The sequence below is a fragment of the Anopheles coustani genome, chromosome 2, assembly GCF_943734705.1.
Source record: "Anopheles coustani chromosome 2, idAnoCousDA_361_x.2, whole genome shotgun sequence".
Lineage (NCBI taxonomy): Eukaryota > Metazoa > Arthropoda > Insecta > Diptera > Culicidae > Anopheles > Anopheles coustani.
The window spans coordinates 91,495,020-91,511,471 of NC_071289.1; the positions used below are offsets into that span (position 1 = coordinate 91,495,020).

Sequence of the window (16,452 nt, forward strand, 5' to 3'; positions counted from 1 at the left end):
TTTTCCAGGCCTTGCGAAACATTTTCACCGTAAAATAGTGAAGATTGATGGAGTGTGTCATTACGGCCCAGTTTGATTTTGGGGCAAAGTACCTTTGTATTTTTTTGTTGCTGCTTTGGTTTGTGTATCATTTTGTTGCTTCGCGGTTCTTCAGCACACGCTATGAATGTTGATACAGCTGTCCTCCGACCCACGGTGGGAAAATGTGGAAAATTTGACAGGAATTTAATAATACTCATCACCTCATGTTGGTTTCTCAGAATCATTTTAGGAATTTCAGTTTTCCGAATAGCCAGTTTATCTCGATTGTATATCAGGCATTTTCAAACACCCATCGGAAACTGCTTGCTTTTGGCAACAGTTAGTTCAAAAACGAAGCAAAAGGACGAGTAATCATTGCTATGAAAACGTACCCTAGCGTGGTCGATTAACACGCCACCGATTGTGGACCGAAAAGTGTTCCCCGTTTCACTGAAAAGTCCTGGCCTGCTGGATCGGGATTTTATTTTCCCCTTATCGCCGCCCATCGTTTGCACCAAACGGGAGCGGGAGCCACTTTTCCGCGACGCTCGATGGGACAATCTGTTACCCGCTGGAAACAAATTCCGGTTGTCATTTGCCGGGCCGAGGAGTCATCAATTTCCAATAACGCAATTTTTCAAACGAAATTGACTGTCGCAAGATCGATAGATTGGCGACCGGCGGAAAGCGGGTGAAAAACGGAAACCAACCTAAACCATTTTTTGATGGAATACATTTGGGGACGCTCCGAACCGGGAGGAACCGGAAGGGTTCATACAATGGAAACTAAAGCATCCAACAGTGTTTGCACGATGGTGGAGGATCCATTAATAAACTGTGCGCTTCTGCTCGTTACGTTTCGCTTGTCTAACATATACTGCGTGGAAAACTCGCACTCCGTTGGTTGGTGGATTCCTTCACATTGTCCCACATCCTGTTGCGTCATTTCCATTCATTCAACCAATGCCATGATCATCATCATCATCAGCGCCAGTGAAGGAAGTCGAGTTGAAATGCGAGCTAGTTTATAATGTGTCTCTTTTTTCCTGCTGTTTCTTTTGGCGCTTTTCGTTACTCCGAGATTGAAGCATCTTGGAACTAGTCAGGAGTCGAAGCGGTACTTCTTCCGGTGGTACGTATTTTCGGGTGTCCCTGTTTTATACTTCTCCCTAGGAAATCAGGGTGTTCGGCAGGTTCTCATCCTACGGAGCGTGTTTCAAGCTGAGTGCAAAGATTTGATACAATTTTCCAGTAGTTTTTCCTTCAAGGACTAAGCGCCATGCAAAAGTTATTCGACCCACAGTTTCCTAGCGAAGGTTGAGCGCAAAAATATTTTCACTGACTTGACTTTAAGAAAAAAATGTAATGAGCATTCTCCACCCGATTTCCACCATTACCTAGGAGAATGTTTTCCTTTCAACGCGAACGTTGCCAAATTGAGCTTGTGCGCTTCTACGCTCCCGTAGCTTCGAACCGCGAACGGCAATGAGTCATCATTTAAAAGTAATTTATTTTCTTTTCAAATTACTTTCCATCAATGCGCGATTCTTCGCTGACTAGAACGCCTGCCCTACGCTTCCCTTCAAGGCGGTCGGTTTCGGTGTTGGCGCTTTCGTTTTTCACCGTGGACAGTGTACGGCGAGTGTTTCGGTAAATGGAATGTCATTCCCGTGCCTGGCCAGGTGGGGCCACGGTGGTAGAATTCATTCCGCGTCAACAGCGACCCGGGCGAACAAAATCATCAATTTGTTGTAATTTGGCGAACAAATTTATACGAAATTGTAAGTCTTCAGTGAGGGAGGCTTATTAAATTCGGTGCGCGAAGCGGAGCGAAACTATAGCAACCTGATGTTGCCAGGAAAAGTGGGCTTTGCTTTGTGTGTAAGGCACACTAGTCGATAAGAAAAACAAGACCACGATGGGGGGGGGACTGTGGGATCTAGGATTCTTTCGGGCACATTTCACCCCATCGATTAGAGCACCGGAATTTAAAATCAAACTAATTTCCTTTATCCGGTGTGTCGATTCCACGCGGTGAACCGATCGGCCGGATCGGTTCGAAATGAAATTTCCTCGAGGAGGGCTGTTTAATTTCCACACTTCTCTTCACTCCTTCGCAAGAGGGCGGGAGTTTTAGATTTGTGTCAATTTCCCGACCCCGGTTCTGGTGTATCTCTATGCCTCTTAAGCGAAACGGAGCGGTACCTGGTGCGTCGAACGATCGATGGGCAGGAAACTGTTTCTGACATTTCCGGAATCTTTTCCGGTTCAAGCGAGCTCAGGGTGACAGTAATTTCTAGGTCGTAGGGTTCTTGCGCGTTGGCCTTCTCTCTATAGGAGGGTGTGAAAAACGATGATGTATCAATAAAAAATAGTTGGAAGTGGCGGTTTGTGACGAAGATATTAATGGCGGGTGTGGTGGATCATTGGAAACATCTAAAACAGAAGGAGTAACTCACTTTATGCTTTCTTTTTCTCTCTTCAAAACATTAGATTTGCGAGACAAGGGAAGAGAAAGGTAGTCGAGATAAAATGTGGTAAGTGCCCCAACTTCCGGTAGGAACCGAGAAAGTGGAATCTGAAGAGAGACAGAAACGGAATGTGTCCGAAGGTCTTGTGCTGGGCAGCCGTCAACGTTAACCGTGCCACTGTCCATTACGTCGTAATGATATCGATATCTTCTTCATCGTCATCGTCGCCACCGTCGTCCTCTTCGTCGTCGGCGGGATCGGCCGTCACCACGTCGATGGTGGTCGTGGAGCAGCTGTCATCGTTGAGGAAGTGCTGCTGATGTTTGCCACTCGCCATCCGCATCGCGTACTCGTCCCGATCGATGTCCTGGCTGCTGTGGAAGATCTTCCGCCCGCCCACCATCGTAACCGGCGAGTGCCCTCCGGTCCCGGGTGAGTGCCCGTTCGGGTCGTCATCCTTGTAGCAGGCCGACTCGAGATGTTTGTTCAAGTACGACTTCAGCGCGAACGTTTTGTGGCACCGGCCGCACTCGAAGTTCTTGTCGGTCGAGTGCGTCTGCATGTGCGCCCGGAGGTTCGACCGATCGGCGAACGCCTTGCCGCAGTGACCGCAGCCGTACGGTTTCTCGCCCGTGTGCGACCGGAGGTGCCCTTGCAGGAGCCAAGGTCTCGAGAAGAGCTTCCCGCAAACGCCACAGCTGTGCGAGAGTTTGTGCGTCAGCAGGTGCATCGCCAGGGCCGGCATGGAGACGTAGGCCTTGCCGCAGGTGACGCACTTCTTGGCGGACTGCGAGTCGAGGCTGCGGTGCGTCTGCTTGTGCCGCGAGAGGTTGCTCGAGGTGGCGTACTGCTTGCCACACTCGGGACACTTGAACTTACCCTTGCCGTTCGGTCCGGAGTTGCCACCTGATTCACTGGCCGACGTTGCACCATCCAGGTCCTGCTCGGAAGTTGCCTGTTCGCTGCCATTTTCACTCGCCTTAGAAGATGGCGCCGGACGCAGACTGGCTTTGGTGGAGTTCACCGGCTCCCCGGTACTAACCCCAGCGGACTGCGAGTGGGCAGCGTCTTTGGCAGGTTTCTTGCGGTTCTTCGATCGACCATCGCTCGAGATGAGATCGTCGTAGGTGTACAGTTCCGCCGTTGTGCTGGTGGTGCTGGGGGTGAGTTTCTGTCCAGCAACCGAGGGCACTCCCTTGGCCGGAACCTTGGCGGCCGGTTGGCCCGCTGCCGTTGTGGAAGATTTATGTTTGCGCGCGGACGACGGCGTAGTCGAGGAGTTGGCAGCACTCAGCGTGGAACCATTGACAATGACGGACGTGGGGGAGCTGGTGTGGTTGCCGGGCCTTCGGCTCAGTCTTCGTCCTCCGTGGGCACCGGTGGCGCCCTCTGGCGTAGGAGTGGAGCGTGACGAGCTCGTCGACAGTCGGGAGGTGGACGAAGAGCTCGAGCTGGAGCGAACGAACGAGAACACGCTAGAAGAGGAGGAGGAGGAGGACGTGGTGTCGGGCGATACGGACGAGCAGTCGGTGTCGGAGGAGTGCTCCGAAGTGGGTGGCGTGAGTGGACCGCTGGTCGAGGGTGGCGAGACGCTTTTTATCGTCGCCATCATGGCCGGCGAGCCTCCTTCGTCGAGATCTCCGTGGCCGGCGTTGGCCAGCGCTGTCGTGAGCTCGTAGCAGGGTATTATCATCGAGATTGGTGCGCCCGGAGCGGCCGGCGAACACTGGTAATTAGCTGCGGTGGCCGATGCCGCCTCGACGATGCTGATGATGCCATTGCTGGCCTGTTGCGAGAGCTGATGATGCTGATGATGCTGAGGACTGCCGGCACGGTCCGTTGCGTCGTCGGCCAGAGTGGCCGGAGCCGTCGCTGCCGTCGCTGCCGTCGTCGTCGACGTCGGGTGGAGGATGGTGACGACGCAGGGAGCAGTCAGCGGAGGCAGGCTTTGCGACAGCGACAATAAATCATGTGCGGCTTCCGTCTCCTCTATGCTGCGATCGCGGAAAATGGCCGCCGTGGTATCGTACTGCGGCGCGGGTGGCTGCGATTGGAAAATGGCGGCACTTGACTGTTGCTCCGCGCGATACTGCGGATTGGGCGGGTGCAGCGAGACCTGGGGTGCCGGTTGTTGGCGACCTGTTGTTGGTGCTGCTGCCGGTTGCCGCTGGTACGAGGAAATGTGCGATGATTTATCTTGCCTCTTATCGGACACTTGGGCCGCGGCGGCCGCTGCCACGATGGGCGGCACCGAGGCCGTTTCGGCATAAATTAGTGTCGCCGTCGTTGCGCTCGTGGCCGTGGAATCGCGCCGGGCCACACCATTATTGTTGTTACTGCTGCCGATGCCATAATTAGGATTATTACGCCCAGATTTGGCGCCTATTTTCGAGGCAAAAAGCGCCGATTGATGCTGTTGCTGCTGCTGGAGCTGGAGCTGCTGTTGGCCACCCCCGGGTGTCGTTGTGCCGTTGGAGGACGTCGCCCGGATGGTAACGTACGAGCCGGGCAGTACGTTCCTCGAGTCGTGGGTGTCCGACGTGTGGTTGCTGGTGGAAGCACTTACCGACAGATGCCGGGAGGAGTTGGTCTTCACATTGATGAGATTGGTGTTTCCGTTGCTGGTACCGTTTGGCCCACATTTGAACGTCCGGAAGTCGCTGAGTGGGATGGTAAAACCTGTTTGAAAAAGGGAGCAGAGCAGACAAGAGAAGAGAAGAGACACGGTGTTAGCACGGTCATTTGCCATTTGCAAAAGGCTCGACATATATCTCGCGTTCGCGTTCGGTTCGAGCGTGGGTGTCTTCTACACCGATCGACGAGGCACACAAAGGAAACATTAATTTCCGCCCCCCTCCCCATGGAAACGCAGCGATGCGTCGTCGGATTGCTGTCTAATGGCGTACGAAAATGTGGCTTTTCGTGGAGACTCGGACTGACGGACAAGATGGATGGGACAGTCGTCGTCCACTAGTTGCTTTAAATTTGTTTCAATGCTGACACTACCTCAAGAGGCTATTTTGTTTTCTCCTTTAAATTGCAATGGGTCTTACGTGTCTTAATTTAACTGTGGTTTAAATTCCTCCAACCTTTAAGTTATAACAATCCTTGCCATAAAAATATCAAAGCCTTATGTCTCAGTAAACCAAATACCAAAGTACCAGATTCGTCAAAGTCCTCCAACCCTTTAAGATGTAACAATCCTTGCCATAAAAATATCAAAGCCTTATGTCTCAGTAAACCAAATACCAAAGTACCAGATTCGTCAAAGTCCTCTAACCCTTTAAGATGTAACAATCCTTACCATAAAAATATCAAAGCCTTATGTCTCAGTAAACCAAATACCAAACTACCAGATTCGTGAAAGTCCTCCAACCTTTTAGTGATAACAATCCTTACCATAAAAATATCAAAGCCTTATGTGTCAGTAAACCAAATACCAAACTACCAGAGTCACCAAAGTCCTCTAACCTTTTAGTTATAACAATCCTTGCCATAAAAATATCACAGCCTTATGTCTCAGTAAACCAAATACCAAAGTACCAGATTCGTCAAAGTCCTCCAACCTTTTAGTTATAACAATCCTTACCATAAAAAAATTAAAGCCTTATGTCTCAGTAAACCAAATACCAAACTACCAGATTCGTCAAAGTCCTCCAACCTTTTAGTTATAACAATCCTTGCCATAAAAATATCAAAGCCTTATGTCTCAGTAAACCAAATACCAAACTACCAGATTCGTCACACATTGTTAGTCACTTGTGTATTGCCAACACACCATCATTAAACCTGACACAGAACCGGTCGCACATAATTATAGGCTTCTAAATAGGAAGTTATGAGCGCCATAAAGCGGCCCTCCAATCCATCCATCGATAATTGCACGACGTGCTAAACCGGTAGTGATTAGAGGAAAACCTACATGGTTGAAAACTGGGGGGGCTTGACTTTAATGGAGAAACTGAATTGTAAATGACAATTGATGGTTGGGCGCTGTACGGTTAAAAATGCAAACGCTTCCAATTGCATCTACGATTAACTGAGCGTGCTCAGAAGGCGAGCATTGTAATTACTGGATTCGCCACGGGAATCCTGTGACCACCGTCCGCACCGGGGGTCATGTAAATTAAGGTATATTGTCTAAGGACGGCCCGGCGGATGTGTGAAGTAAGCCATCCCAGACAAACGGAGGATCAACTTGACTTTTCCGCAAAGTCTCACAAATGCCCCGCAAAATGCAAAATCGGCTCCGCTTCCGGAAGCGCTTCGGTCAAGTTCGGTCCCACCGGCGGGTAGTTCCTTACCGGTCGGTAATCACCTCTTTCGGCACCTTTCGGCACCATTATGGGGAGGGGGGCTGTGTGTTTTTCCCTCGTAATCCTGCCAACTCCGGTCGAGGATTGGACCGTAATCCGGGGCCTTCAATAACGTCCTGCCAGTTCGAGGCCATTCGACTCCTTTCCGGCCAGCTGGGGATGCGGTGGGATTGATAATGTGCTTCTAATTGCAATTAATGCCAACCGTAAGCAATAGAAATAGGCAAAACTGTTTCAGCTGGCGTTCGTCCCCGACCGGGCTGTCCCTTTTTTATATCTCTGCCGGGTCCGTCCGGGGGCGGTTTTGTGATCTTGGGATCGGAAGCGAGCGTTAACTGGTCGTTTCCGGGCCCCTTTTTTTATTTTGGTTATCCAAACCCTTCGACTCGGTCTCGGCCACTTTGCCGGCTCGAAAAGCCGGATCGATGCTGCCGTTACGTGGAAGTTCTGGAGGGCGTTGTTGGGCAGGAATAATGTTGCGCTTCGGGCGAACGAAGTTTCTCCAGGACGCAACCCTGTGCCGTCGGTTTCAGAGACAAAGCACTGGATGGCAAAGTGTTGGAGGGAAATAAAATTTTATGCAAACTCGCACATCCTTTTGCGTCTTTGCGCATCGCCTCGTCGGCTGGAGGGAAGATCCGGTGCAACTGGCCAAGTTTCTCTTATGATAATTAATCGCCCATTGTCGGTGGCCTGCTTGTTATTTACAGTGATTACAGAAAAATCCTTGTTCGGGTGCAGTTTGAATTTGTTCTAACTCTTATCAATTAACTTTCTACAAATTGATGTCTTGTCTTCTTCTTAAGTTTGACGCTCAGTGTTGTTTAAATAACAAAGAACAAAATTATAATATTACTGCAATACTTGAAACAAGATGTCTCCTAACAGCATGCGCTTTTGATTAGCCACTTGCAGGCATGAACAGTGTCATTAAGGTGGTTGCTGCCAGACATCGCTGGACCTTCCAAAGGACCCTAGCGTCCCTTGGTCCGATTATCACATGACCACCGACACCGACCGCCCGGCGAGACTTTCGATTGTTGCCCGGACGCTGGAGTAAATTCAAATGGCCCCAAGGATAATCGGATGTGTTGCGGAGAAACCATGTCGGCGATCCCAAAGCGGAGCTAACGAGCTTAATCGAATTTGAATGAAAATTACCGTTTCCCATTTGTACGTACTGTTGATGCTGTTACTCGACAGTAAGCAGTACAACCAGTTGGGGATAAGAAGCCGGGTACCGGAAGCTGGCACTCGGTGGGACTAACGCAGCGACGGATTGAATTTCGGTGTCCTTCTCTGTTGTAGCCACCGAATTCACCTGCTCCATCGTGTTGTCCTTTTTATCCCCTCTTCCTCCCACTGTGCACTGTGCGCCAAGGCGTAAAGTATTGGTTAGCCGGTCGGTTGGTCGGTTTCGGTATTGAAATGTGAGTAAAGTGATCGTGGGATGCAAAAGGGTGCCGGGTAAATCATCATCATCAGCATCCAGCAGCATCCTGAGATTTCCATTCTTCGCTCGGTCATCCATTGTTTAACGCAGACGACGATTGCCAGGCAACGACGACGATGACGACGACAACCATGTGCCGGGCGAAGGTCTTCCGGCTGCGAATGATGGGCCCATTTAAATAGGTAATGTGCACAATTAAACTCTGCAGATTAAATATGAAATATTCATGCACGGGGCATGGTCCAAGGATGTTTCCCTTTCCCAAAATCCTGTTCTAGTTCGGACGTGTGTTTCTTATTGTCCTTTTTACCATGGTGATTGCTGGTCAATGGCATCAATTGGCCGTTTCGTGTAGAGCGTTACTTTAATTTAAGTGAGTAATACCGGTTTTGCCTCATATCCACTCGATGCACTTTTGTGCAGTCCAATAATTCAGTTATTGCAGACCACAAGGACGCATTTTGTGAGCTACTTATGTAATTGGTAGGTAGAAAAGTCTCTATTTCATAATTTGAAATCGATGTATTCAGTACTAAAACAAGTTTCATAGTGTTGTATCTCTGAATACCTTAGAGCGCATCATAATTCTCTAATAGTTTGTATCAATAAGCTGAGAAATCATTTACCCACACATCCTCTCGATAGCCGTTGATGTGGACTGCACTGGTTGATAACTATTTACATTCTAGCGAGTAAGGTAGGTTGGAAGCGTTGTGTCCGATCGATCGGTCAGACCTTGAAGGAGTGCGGATGAGATCTTCTTGTCCCAAACCTCGCAAACTCATAAGTTTACAACCAACACGCGGAAGGGCCGCAGCATCCCCATTGTGCACATTTTGGAATGCTGGCGGCGTATTTGAATTAAATACACAAAACGGATGTATTTATAAACATAAATCATGCGGATGTTTCGTTCGCTGAGTTTGGTCCGGGATGGCGAAAACCCGCGCCACGGTTGTCCGTGACTTGCTCGTGGCGTATGGCATATTATATGGCGTCTGATCGTAAGGTTTGTCCCACATTGTATTAGGTTAGCTATAAGAATGTCCAAAATATTCATCAGAAATTGCTGTATTCATTACTTTATTACCAACTCCACCATTTATAGTATTGCATTCAATTACTATGAGAACTACAGTTGTGTAAATCTGATTCAGATTCATGAATCTGAATGAATCTCTGCCTTATAAGGGATTCATGAATCCCATAGACACACCATATGATGAAAAGTCACCAGCCAAAAATGGGTTCAGGTATCCTTTTTTTTTTTTGGTCGCATTGTCCACGCCTATGAAAGAATCGGGGAGATTCAAGACAGATCCATGAAAGATTCATTAAGATTCATTAAGGTTTCGAAAGATTCATTAAACTTTGAAGATTCAAATCCGTAAAGATTCATGAATCTATCTGAATGAATCTTAGGTGAAAGATTTATATGTATGAATCTCGCCAAAAGATTCATTAAGCACAACACTAATGAGAACCCTTTGTTGGGAATATAGAATCAAACCAGCTTAACATGAAGTACCAAAAAGATTTCTTATGATTCTAAACCATCGTTTGGTTTGTTCCAAAAGTAAGAGCTGACATTTAGAAGGAAGGTTTTCTTTGTTTTTAAATCATCACCGACACGTACATTCCTGTGCGTGTGCGTACCAAATGGCACTTAACGTCGAAAGCTTCCGAGCCTCGAATCGACGGAAAGCCCATTTTTTGACCATCTGCCACAAATGACGCCATCCAGCTGTGCCTTGCTGCCCGAAAACGCCGCTCGGTTTCGGGCAACCTTTGCCGGGCATGGCCAGCATTCCGGCCGAATATGTCCTTCCTGCACGTGCTCGTGCGGAACGATGGCAACAAATGGCGGCAAACAGCGATAAAATAACATCATGTACAATCACATTCTACAGCGCGCCAGTAAAAGTGGCCGTTCTGGCCGTCGCGCGAATCGGTTCGCCCGAAATGCGGAAGGCTTTCGGGTTGAGGCAGGCAAATTGTTTGCTCGCTTATTTACGTGTGCGTACGGCCACGAGTGGAACGGGAAAAGCGGGACACTAAAGGCGTCGTCAGCGAAAGGACTTGTCTTGGTTGGTTGGCTTGATAAAATCCGGGCCCCGGAGGCCCGTCTGCGCAGGTTGCCATTGTTCGGAAAAGCATCCTTCATCCCCCCGGCCCGAAATGACCAAAACGGAGGGCGCCCCGGAAGCGCACGACGGTTGGGATTCTCCGATCGATGCATCCTGGATTGGAACGCCAACACATCCAAGCAATCCTATCGTGTCGAGGGAAAGGCGAAACACACAATGGTTCGCAGTGAATGTGTGCGCGGTGGTTGCGCCCGTATGTTAGCGTAATGGCAACAAGCATGCCGCTTGATTGTGTCCTCATCCCTAACCTCACTATTGGTCTTACATGGCCACATGGCTGGCATGCTGCGAGTGTCGCGTGTCGGATGGGCGAAGCGGGCGCTGCAGAAGGATCTATTCAAACAATTTGCTCGCGTACGAGGACATGCCGGGGCGGAACAATGCAACTCCCACCCGAGCCGGGAAAGCCAGGCAAGTCAACGCACCGAGCCAGACAACGCGCCGGAGCTCGAACACGGTCGCTCGACTAATGGTGATAATTTTCAGCGCGAGAAATCTCGGAAGATGGCGTGTGGAAAACGGTCGCTGCGTCGCGTTTCCTTTTGTTTTCCTCGCCCACCGAACCCTCCGCTAGGACATACCTCGCGCCCGGACTGGTAACAAACGGGCCCGGAAACAATCGTAAGGACCTCTTTATCCGCGCATTCATCCCCACACCTCCTCTCTCTACGGTTTCATCCCCCTCACCCGCGGGTCGTGGGCGTGCGACAAAATTTCCAATCGAAGCACACACGGCATACATTCCGACCGGGTCGACGATGGGTTTCACCGCATGGACAAAGTTTTTGCCCGCTCGATAGTTTTCAGCCCAAGGACCAACTAGAACCAGGACGTCCAGCTGCGGCGGTGGTTAGCAGTGGATAGTTTTTCAATTTGTTTCCTCCGGCCTTGTGGTCCAGACTCGAGTACGAGCGCCATGCACCGGCAGCATCGCTCCACACGGCAAGCGCCATTTCGCGCTGCAGCGGCATCAGCAGATGATTGGACTGACTTCGGAAATGTGTGCAATAAATTAATTACTTCCCGATACCGTGAGCGATTTGTTTCTCGGAGCGAACGGTTTGCTTTATGGGGAGTTCCGTTGTGTAGGGGGCAAGAAAGTGGTGTGATTTTAATCGATTTTAGCTGACTCGTTTGCCGAGACCGTGTGCCATGCCGGGCTGTTTGAGTTGAGGATCGGTAAGTGCCATTTTATTAGCACTGAGAACGCGTTTAATCGCTTTATGAGAAATTGGTGCTGGCTTCGCTAAATGAATTCATTTAAACTTAAATGAAAGCTACATAAGCGCTCATTAGCATCCAATTAATCACTGTTTAGGACATTTTTATTGTTAAGTTAATTTGAACACGTAAGAAATTCTACATCAACAAGAAAGAATAAAATATTATTAGGTCCGCAATTAAATAATGGGCCGTTTTGACATCGTCATAATTTTAGCTTTGACATATAGTAAACAAACTTTATCGTTAGATTGGTGATTTCATTGTTGCATAATATAATTATATTATCTGGGGAATGTCAAATTCTGAGCCAAATTATCATCATTTGAGGGAAATTCTTCTTTTCTTCTTCTATTCGAAGAAAACAGCTGTAGCGGCATCGTTTCGGGAGCTTCTACAAGTTTACGGAGACGATACTCTCAGTAAAACTACGTGTCGTGGTTGGTTTTGGTGCTTTAAAAATGGCGATTTCGATGTCAACGACGGTCCGCGTCAAGGAAGATCGCCAAGCTTCAGTTGGATACCTGGATTGCTTCGAAAAACGGATCATTTTTTCCGAAAAGGAATCCGCGATTTACCCGAAAGGTGGAAGAAAGTAATAAATAATAATGGCCAATACTTTGATTGACCCAATTTCTACAAATAAAAATGCCACGAGTAAAAATAAACTTATGAAAAACCGGCTGTTATTTATTTGCGCACCTAATAAATATTCCTCAAAAATATTCTGTCAAATCCTTACAAAAAGTCCTCATTGCCATCCATTGTGATTAGTTGACATTCTTCTGTGACGCGACGGTGCTAAATTATCTTATCTCCTTCTCGACGGAGTGTTGCAGAATTTAATAAGCACCACTAATGAGTGGCTATTTTGTTACCCGTCCTGGGCACTAAATTAACGGTTAACGGTCAAGTAGCTCAAGCTCCATTGGTGTCATTAAAAGTAACTGCATGCTTCCGTGGAACGGCGGAAAGATATGGAATGGGATTCCGAGGTACGATCCTGGCGCCGAAGTGTGACAAATTGCTCCAAATCCGCTGATTCACTTCTATCTCGTCTTGGCCATCGGGCGTGATGGGTTTTCCGTTGGGTTTCCACCATGTCCCATCGGGACGCAATGGTAGTACCGTTCCCTTGTGCTTCGAAATCGTCAAGCCGATGTGAAAAATTGCCATCAAAAGGCAAGATCCCCCGGAACGCCCTTGCCACCAGCCACACAAACCACCAAAAAACAGGACACCCTAATGCGCACGAGAGTTTCCACACGGCGAGCCTTATCGCGCACCACCATCTTCGGCCGATGCGTGGCCACCGTTTTGGTCGAAATTTACAAACACTAAATCCTCCGCCATAAATCAGCGTTTAATTGCTTTATTAAGAAAACCGAGTGAGGCGTAAGGGACGCACGGCTAAGGTTGCACCGCCCAAAGTTTTCCACTTTCCTTGGCCACGAATCGCTAGGAGCAAAAATGCCTTTGCCGTCGGCGAAAAATACTTTGCGGCGAATGTTGGCTTCACTTGGAAAGGGAAATGGAGGTTTTCCGCCGGACAGCTTCTGGTCTTTGCTGGTGAACGTTTTAATCATGAGGATCAGGATCCAATTCAGAATCAGGAACACTTATGCGGTCGAAGGTAAAACCGTTTCCAAAGGGTGGGAAAATGTAAAAGGAAAAAAACACATGGTGTATTTCTTGCGGCGACAGAAAAATTGGCGCAGTTGTTGGTAAGATAGCGCGACCGCAATGAGTTAAAAAGAAATCAGAGAAGAAAAGAGCGACCGAAAGGCAACAGGCATATTTTCCTCCACTGGCGTTGGTGGAAAAGGAAGGGAAACGGTCGGTGTCCACCCGGGAGAAATGCCCCTATGATAAGGTGCGTCGGAAGTTTTCTGAATCGGAAACGGTTCTGATTACGCGGAATTTCGTTGGAAGAAGGAAAGCAAGGTGGGAAAGTTGTTCGTGCCGGGAAGGTGGAAAACGAATTTCTCAGCCACAAATTTCGGAGAGGAAGTTGCCCGGGGGGCCGATGCGTAGGTTCTCCGAATCGTTCGACGGCACTGGATGAGGAATGGTTTTGGCTAAAAAAATGAGGAAAAAGAGGAAAAGTTCGGAGGACAGCGATCCTGCAGGGGGGGAAGGTCGACGCGAGGGGATCTTTATCAACTTTATCAACGGCCTAATTGCGGCTATTCAGGTGTAATTAACAAAGATTCGTTTCCGGTTGTGGCCCACCCTCCAGCCCTCGCCCCTTTCCTTCCTTTTCTTCCTTCCTACAGGCACAAGCCCTAAATCTAAGGGCACTTCCGCTCAATTGTTGAGGTTGAGGGAGGAAAAACCCCACAACAAAAAAAAATTGAAAGAAATCTAAGGGGACCAAAGTTTCTACCTTCGCTTGGAAGCGCGTTTCCTAACGCGTGTGGCAAGGACACGTTATTTGCCCGTTTTTCCTTATCGTGCGCCCGCACGTCGTCTTTCGAGTGCATTTCCTTTGGCTTCATTTCCGTTTTGGCGCGTGAAGCGGGTGGGACCTTTTCATCCGACGGGGCGAGCAAAATGCGCGTGCGGGCCCTTCCAGGTGGATAATGAAGAGGGGCACTAATCGGGTCCGAAAACTCGTCGAGCGCCGCGGAAAATCTTGCCCTAGAACACCGGATGAGGAAAGAGCAAGCTAACGAACATTTTCTTAGCACGTGGGGTTTGTTTTTCCTGGGAAAGAGGTTTCACTTGAGGGTTTTTTTGAGTCGATCATTTGCTTTCATTGCAATATTTAAGATCGGTCGTGAAATTTTTATATAATTGTCTTCAAAATTAAAACATCTTTTCTGATTTTGTCCCTTTTGAGTAATGACAGAAAGAATTATTGAGATAATAAATAAAATATGCTGTACAAAAATGTTTTTGTTGATAACAAACAGATCTATCTATAATATATAAAATTTAGCAACTTGTAAGGTGTAAGATTGTACAAGCTCAATTTGCATGCAAGTTTTCTATGCAATCGGTAGTCTGCTGCTGAATTAGGAAAAAAAATTCCCAACCATCAAAAACGCCCAACAGAAGAACTGAATAAGCGTCTTCATGATCGATCCTGATGCGCTTTGTTCTCGATTTGAAGTCACTAACTTGCCACGGATGTTTAGTATTGTACACAAATATGGAACATGAACAAAAATAGCTAAACGTATTTACTTTTGACATAAAGTACCGAACAGCTGTTTGTTTCCATTGCATAGCATTGATTGCTATAGCAACCAGCTTGATTTGGCAAAAGTGCAAGTTTTGCAATTTGGCAAAAGTGCAAGATTACCAAAATACTTTTCAAGAATGAAATGAAATTGTGTTTTGAAGCAATATTAAAATGAAGATTGATATGAAGTCAGACAGTACCGATTTCAATGGTTTGAAAAGTGACCCAACTAGACGTGGAATAAAATGTTAAATGAATGTTACATTTGACTAAAATTCCATATTTCATCTCCTAGATAGCTTTCACATAAAAACTACATAGTACAGCCCGTGTAACCGGGCAAATGAGCTAGTAAAGTAAAACAAAGAATCTCTTTTATCAATTTCTTCTATAAACGAATTGTAAAAATATTGACCTTTGGTAGCGAGTCCTTGAATGGTTACCGTTAATTTTCACAGACTGGCAGAAAACAGGTGTCACTCCGGGATACAAAATCGCTCCCCATGGCCATCGGTTGTATGTTGTTGGCAACGATGGCCTCATGTATGGACCAATGCAAACACCGACGGTCCACAATCCACCCACAGTTGCGCCAACGGGCGATTGGATGAATTTTAAATCATTACCAGTCTGGCTGCAGACCGAACCTGATGTCTCGATGAGGTGCTTCGGATGCATAACCGCTTTCCATGTGTGCACGACGTACGACAAGCTCGTGTGCAGTAGGAGCTCGTGGTTACCTATTTGTATGCAACCTCAAAGTATGCCTTCCGAAGGTTCGCCAATCGCCGGCCATCGAATCTTCGATGACGCTCGAATCTGGAGTATTCGATGACCGGCTGCCGGGTGTCAGGCTTAGCACCGAATTTCTCGGAAAATTATGCTTCCTACCCTACGTCGATTCGCAATCTCTTGGTGGCGTTGTTGATCAAAATGCGAGCCAACAGTTAGTGGTGACCCGGACGAATTCCTTCGCTAGCCAGATGCTTCAACGGGCGACTCGGGTTTGGTCACTGTAAACCACAATTTCGGTGACGAGGAGTGTATGTACGTCGTTGGTTTCCCCGTTTTGTCTAAGTATGTGCAACGGGTAAGGGGATTTTTCATAGGATCGTCCAATCTGTGGGACTCCCTGTTTCACTGCTGCGCCTGCATTTAGGCAATTCGGTGCAAATAATCATCTAAAGGTACTTCGCGACAAATCCCAAAATGTCCTTGCATTTCTCAAATTTGATACCGTTCGCATTTGTTAGCAACGTTGTTTGCTGGGTGTTTCCCGGAGACGCCTTACGTGTACGAATAGGTTAATTTGCTTAGAGCAACTTTTATAATTGAGACAAATCTTTCCAGCAAACTCCCAAAGGCTGTACAGGTTTGTGTGCGTGTGTGTGCTTAGCACAATCGTCAAATATTAGTACCACATCTACCGCCTACCTACAGGTGTGTGTTTTTCCCGGCTTCTCTGGGGGCCGATGATATCACAGAATGCAGATGGCGTTACGGCCTGCATAAGGATATTTGTCCCCAATACGTGCCCAGTCGGGGGGTGCGTACCTGTACGAGCAGAGCCTCGTTTGTTTTCACTGACCCGGGCGTGGGGTGGGAAGCAAATTTAATTAAACTACGACAGAAGGCA

General features: G+C 47.9%; 2 protein-coding genes across 2 annotated transcripts in view; one reads left to right on the forward strand and one right to left on the reverse strand.

The window, feature by feature from the left end:
* Positions 1-16,452, forward strand: part of LOC131266950 (2-aminoethanethiol dioxygenase) — a 395,883-nt gene that overhangs the window by 93,744 nt on the left and 285,687 nt on the right. The window lies entirely within an intron of this gene.
* LOC131266933 (serine-rich adhesin for platelets-like) overlaps positions 2,677-16,452 on the reverse strand; it is a 29,401-nt gene continuing 15,625 nt past the window's right edge. The window contains exon 2 of the mRNA XM_058269630.1: positions 2,677-5,171. Within this exon, the coding sequence (XP_058125613.1) occupies positions 2,677-5,171 (2,495 nt within the window). The remainder of the gene's footprint in view (positions 5,172-16,452) is intronic.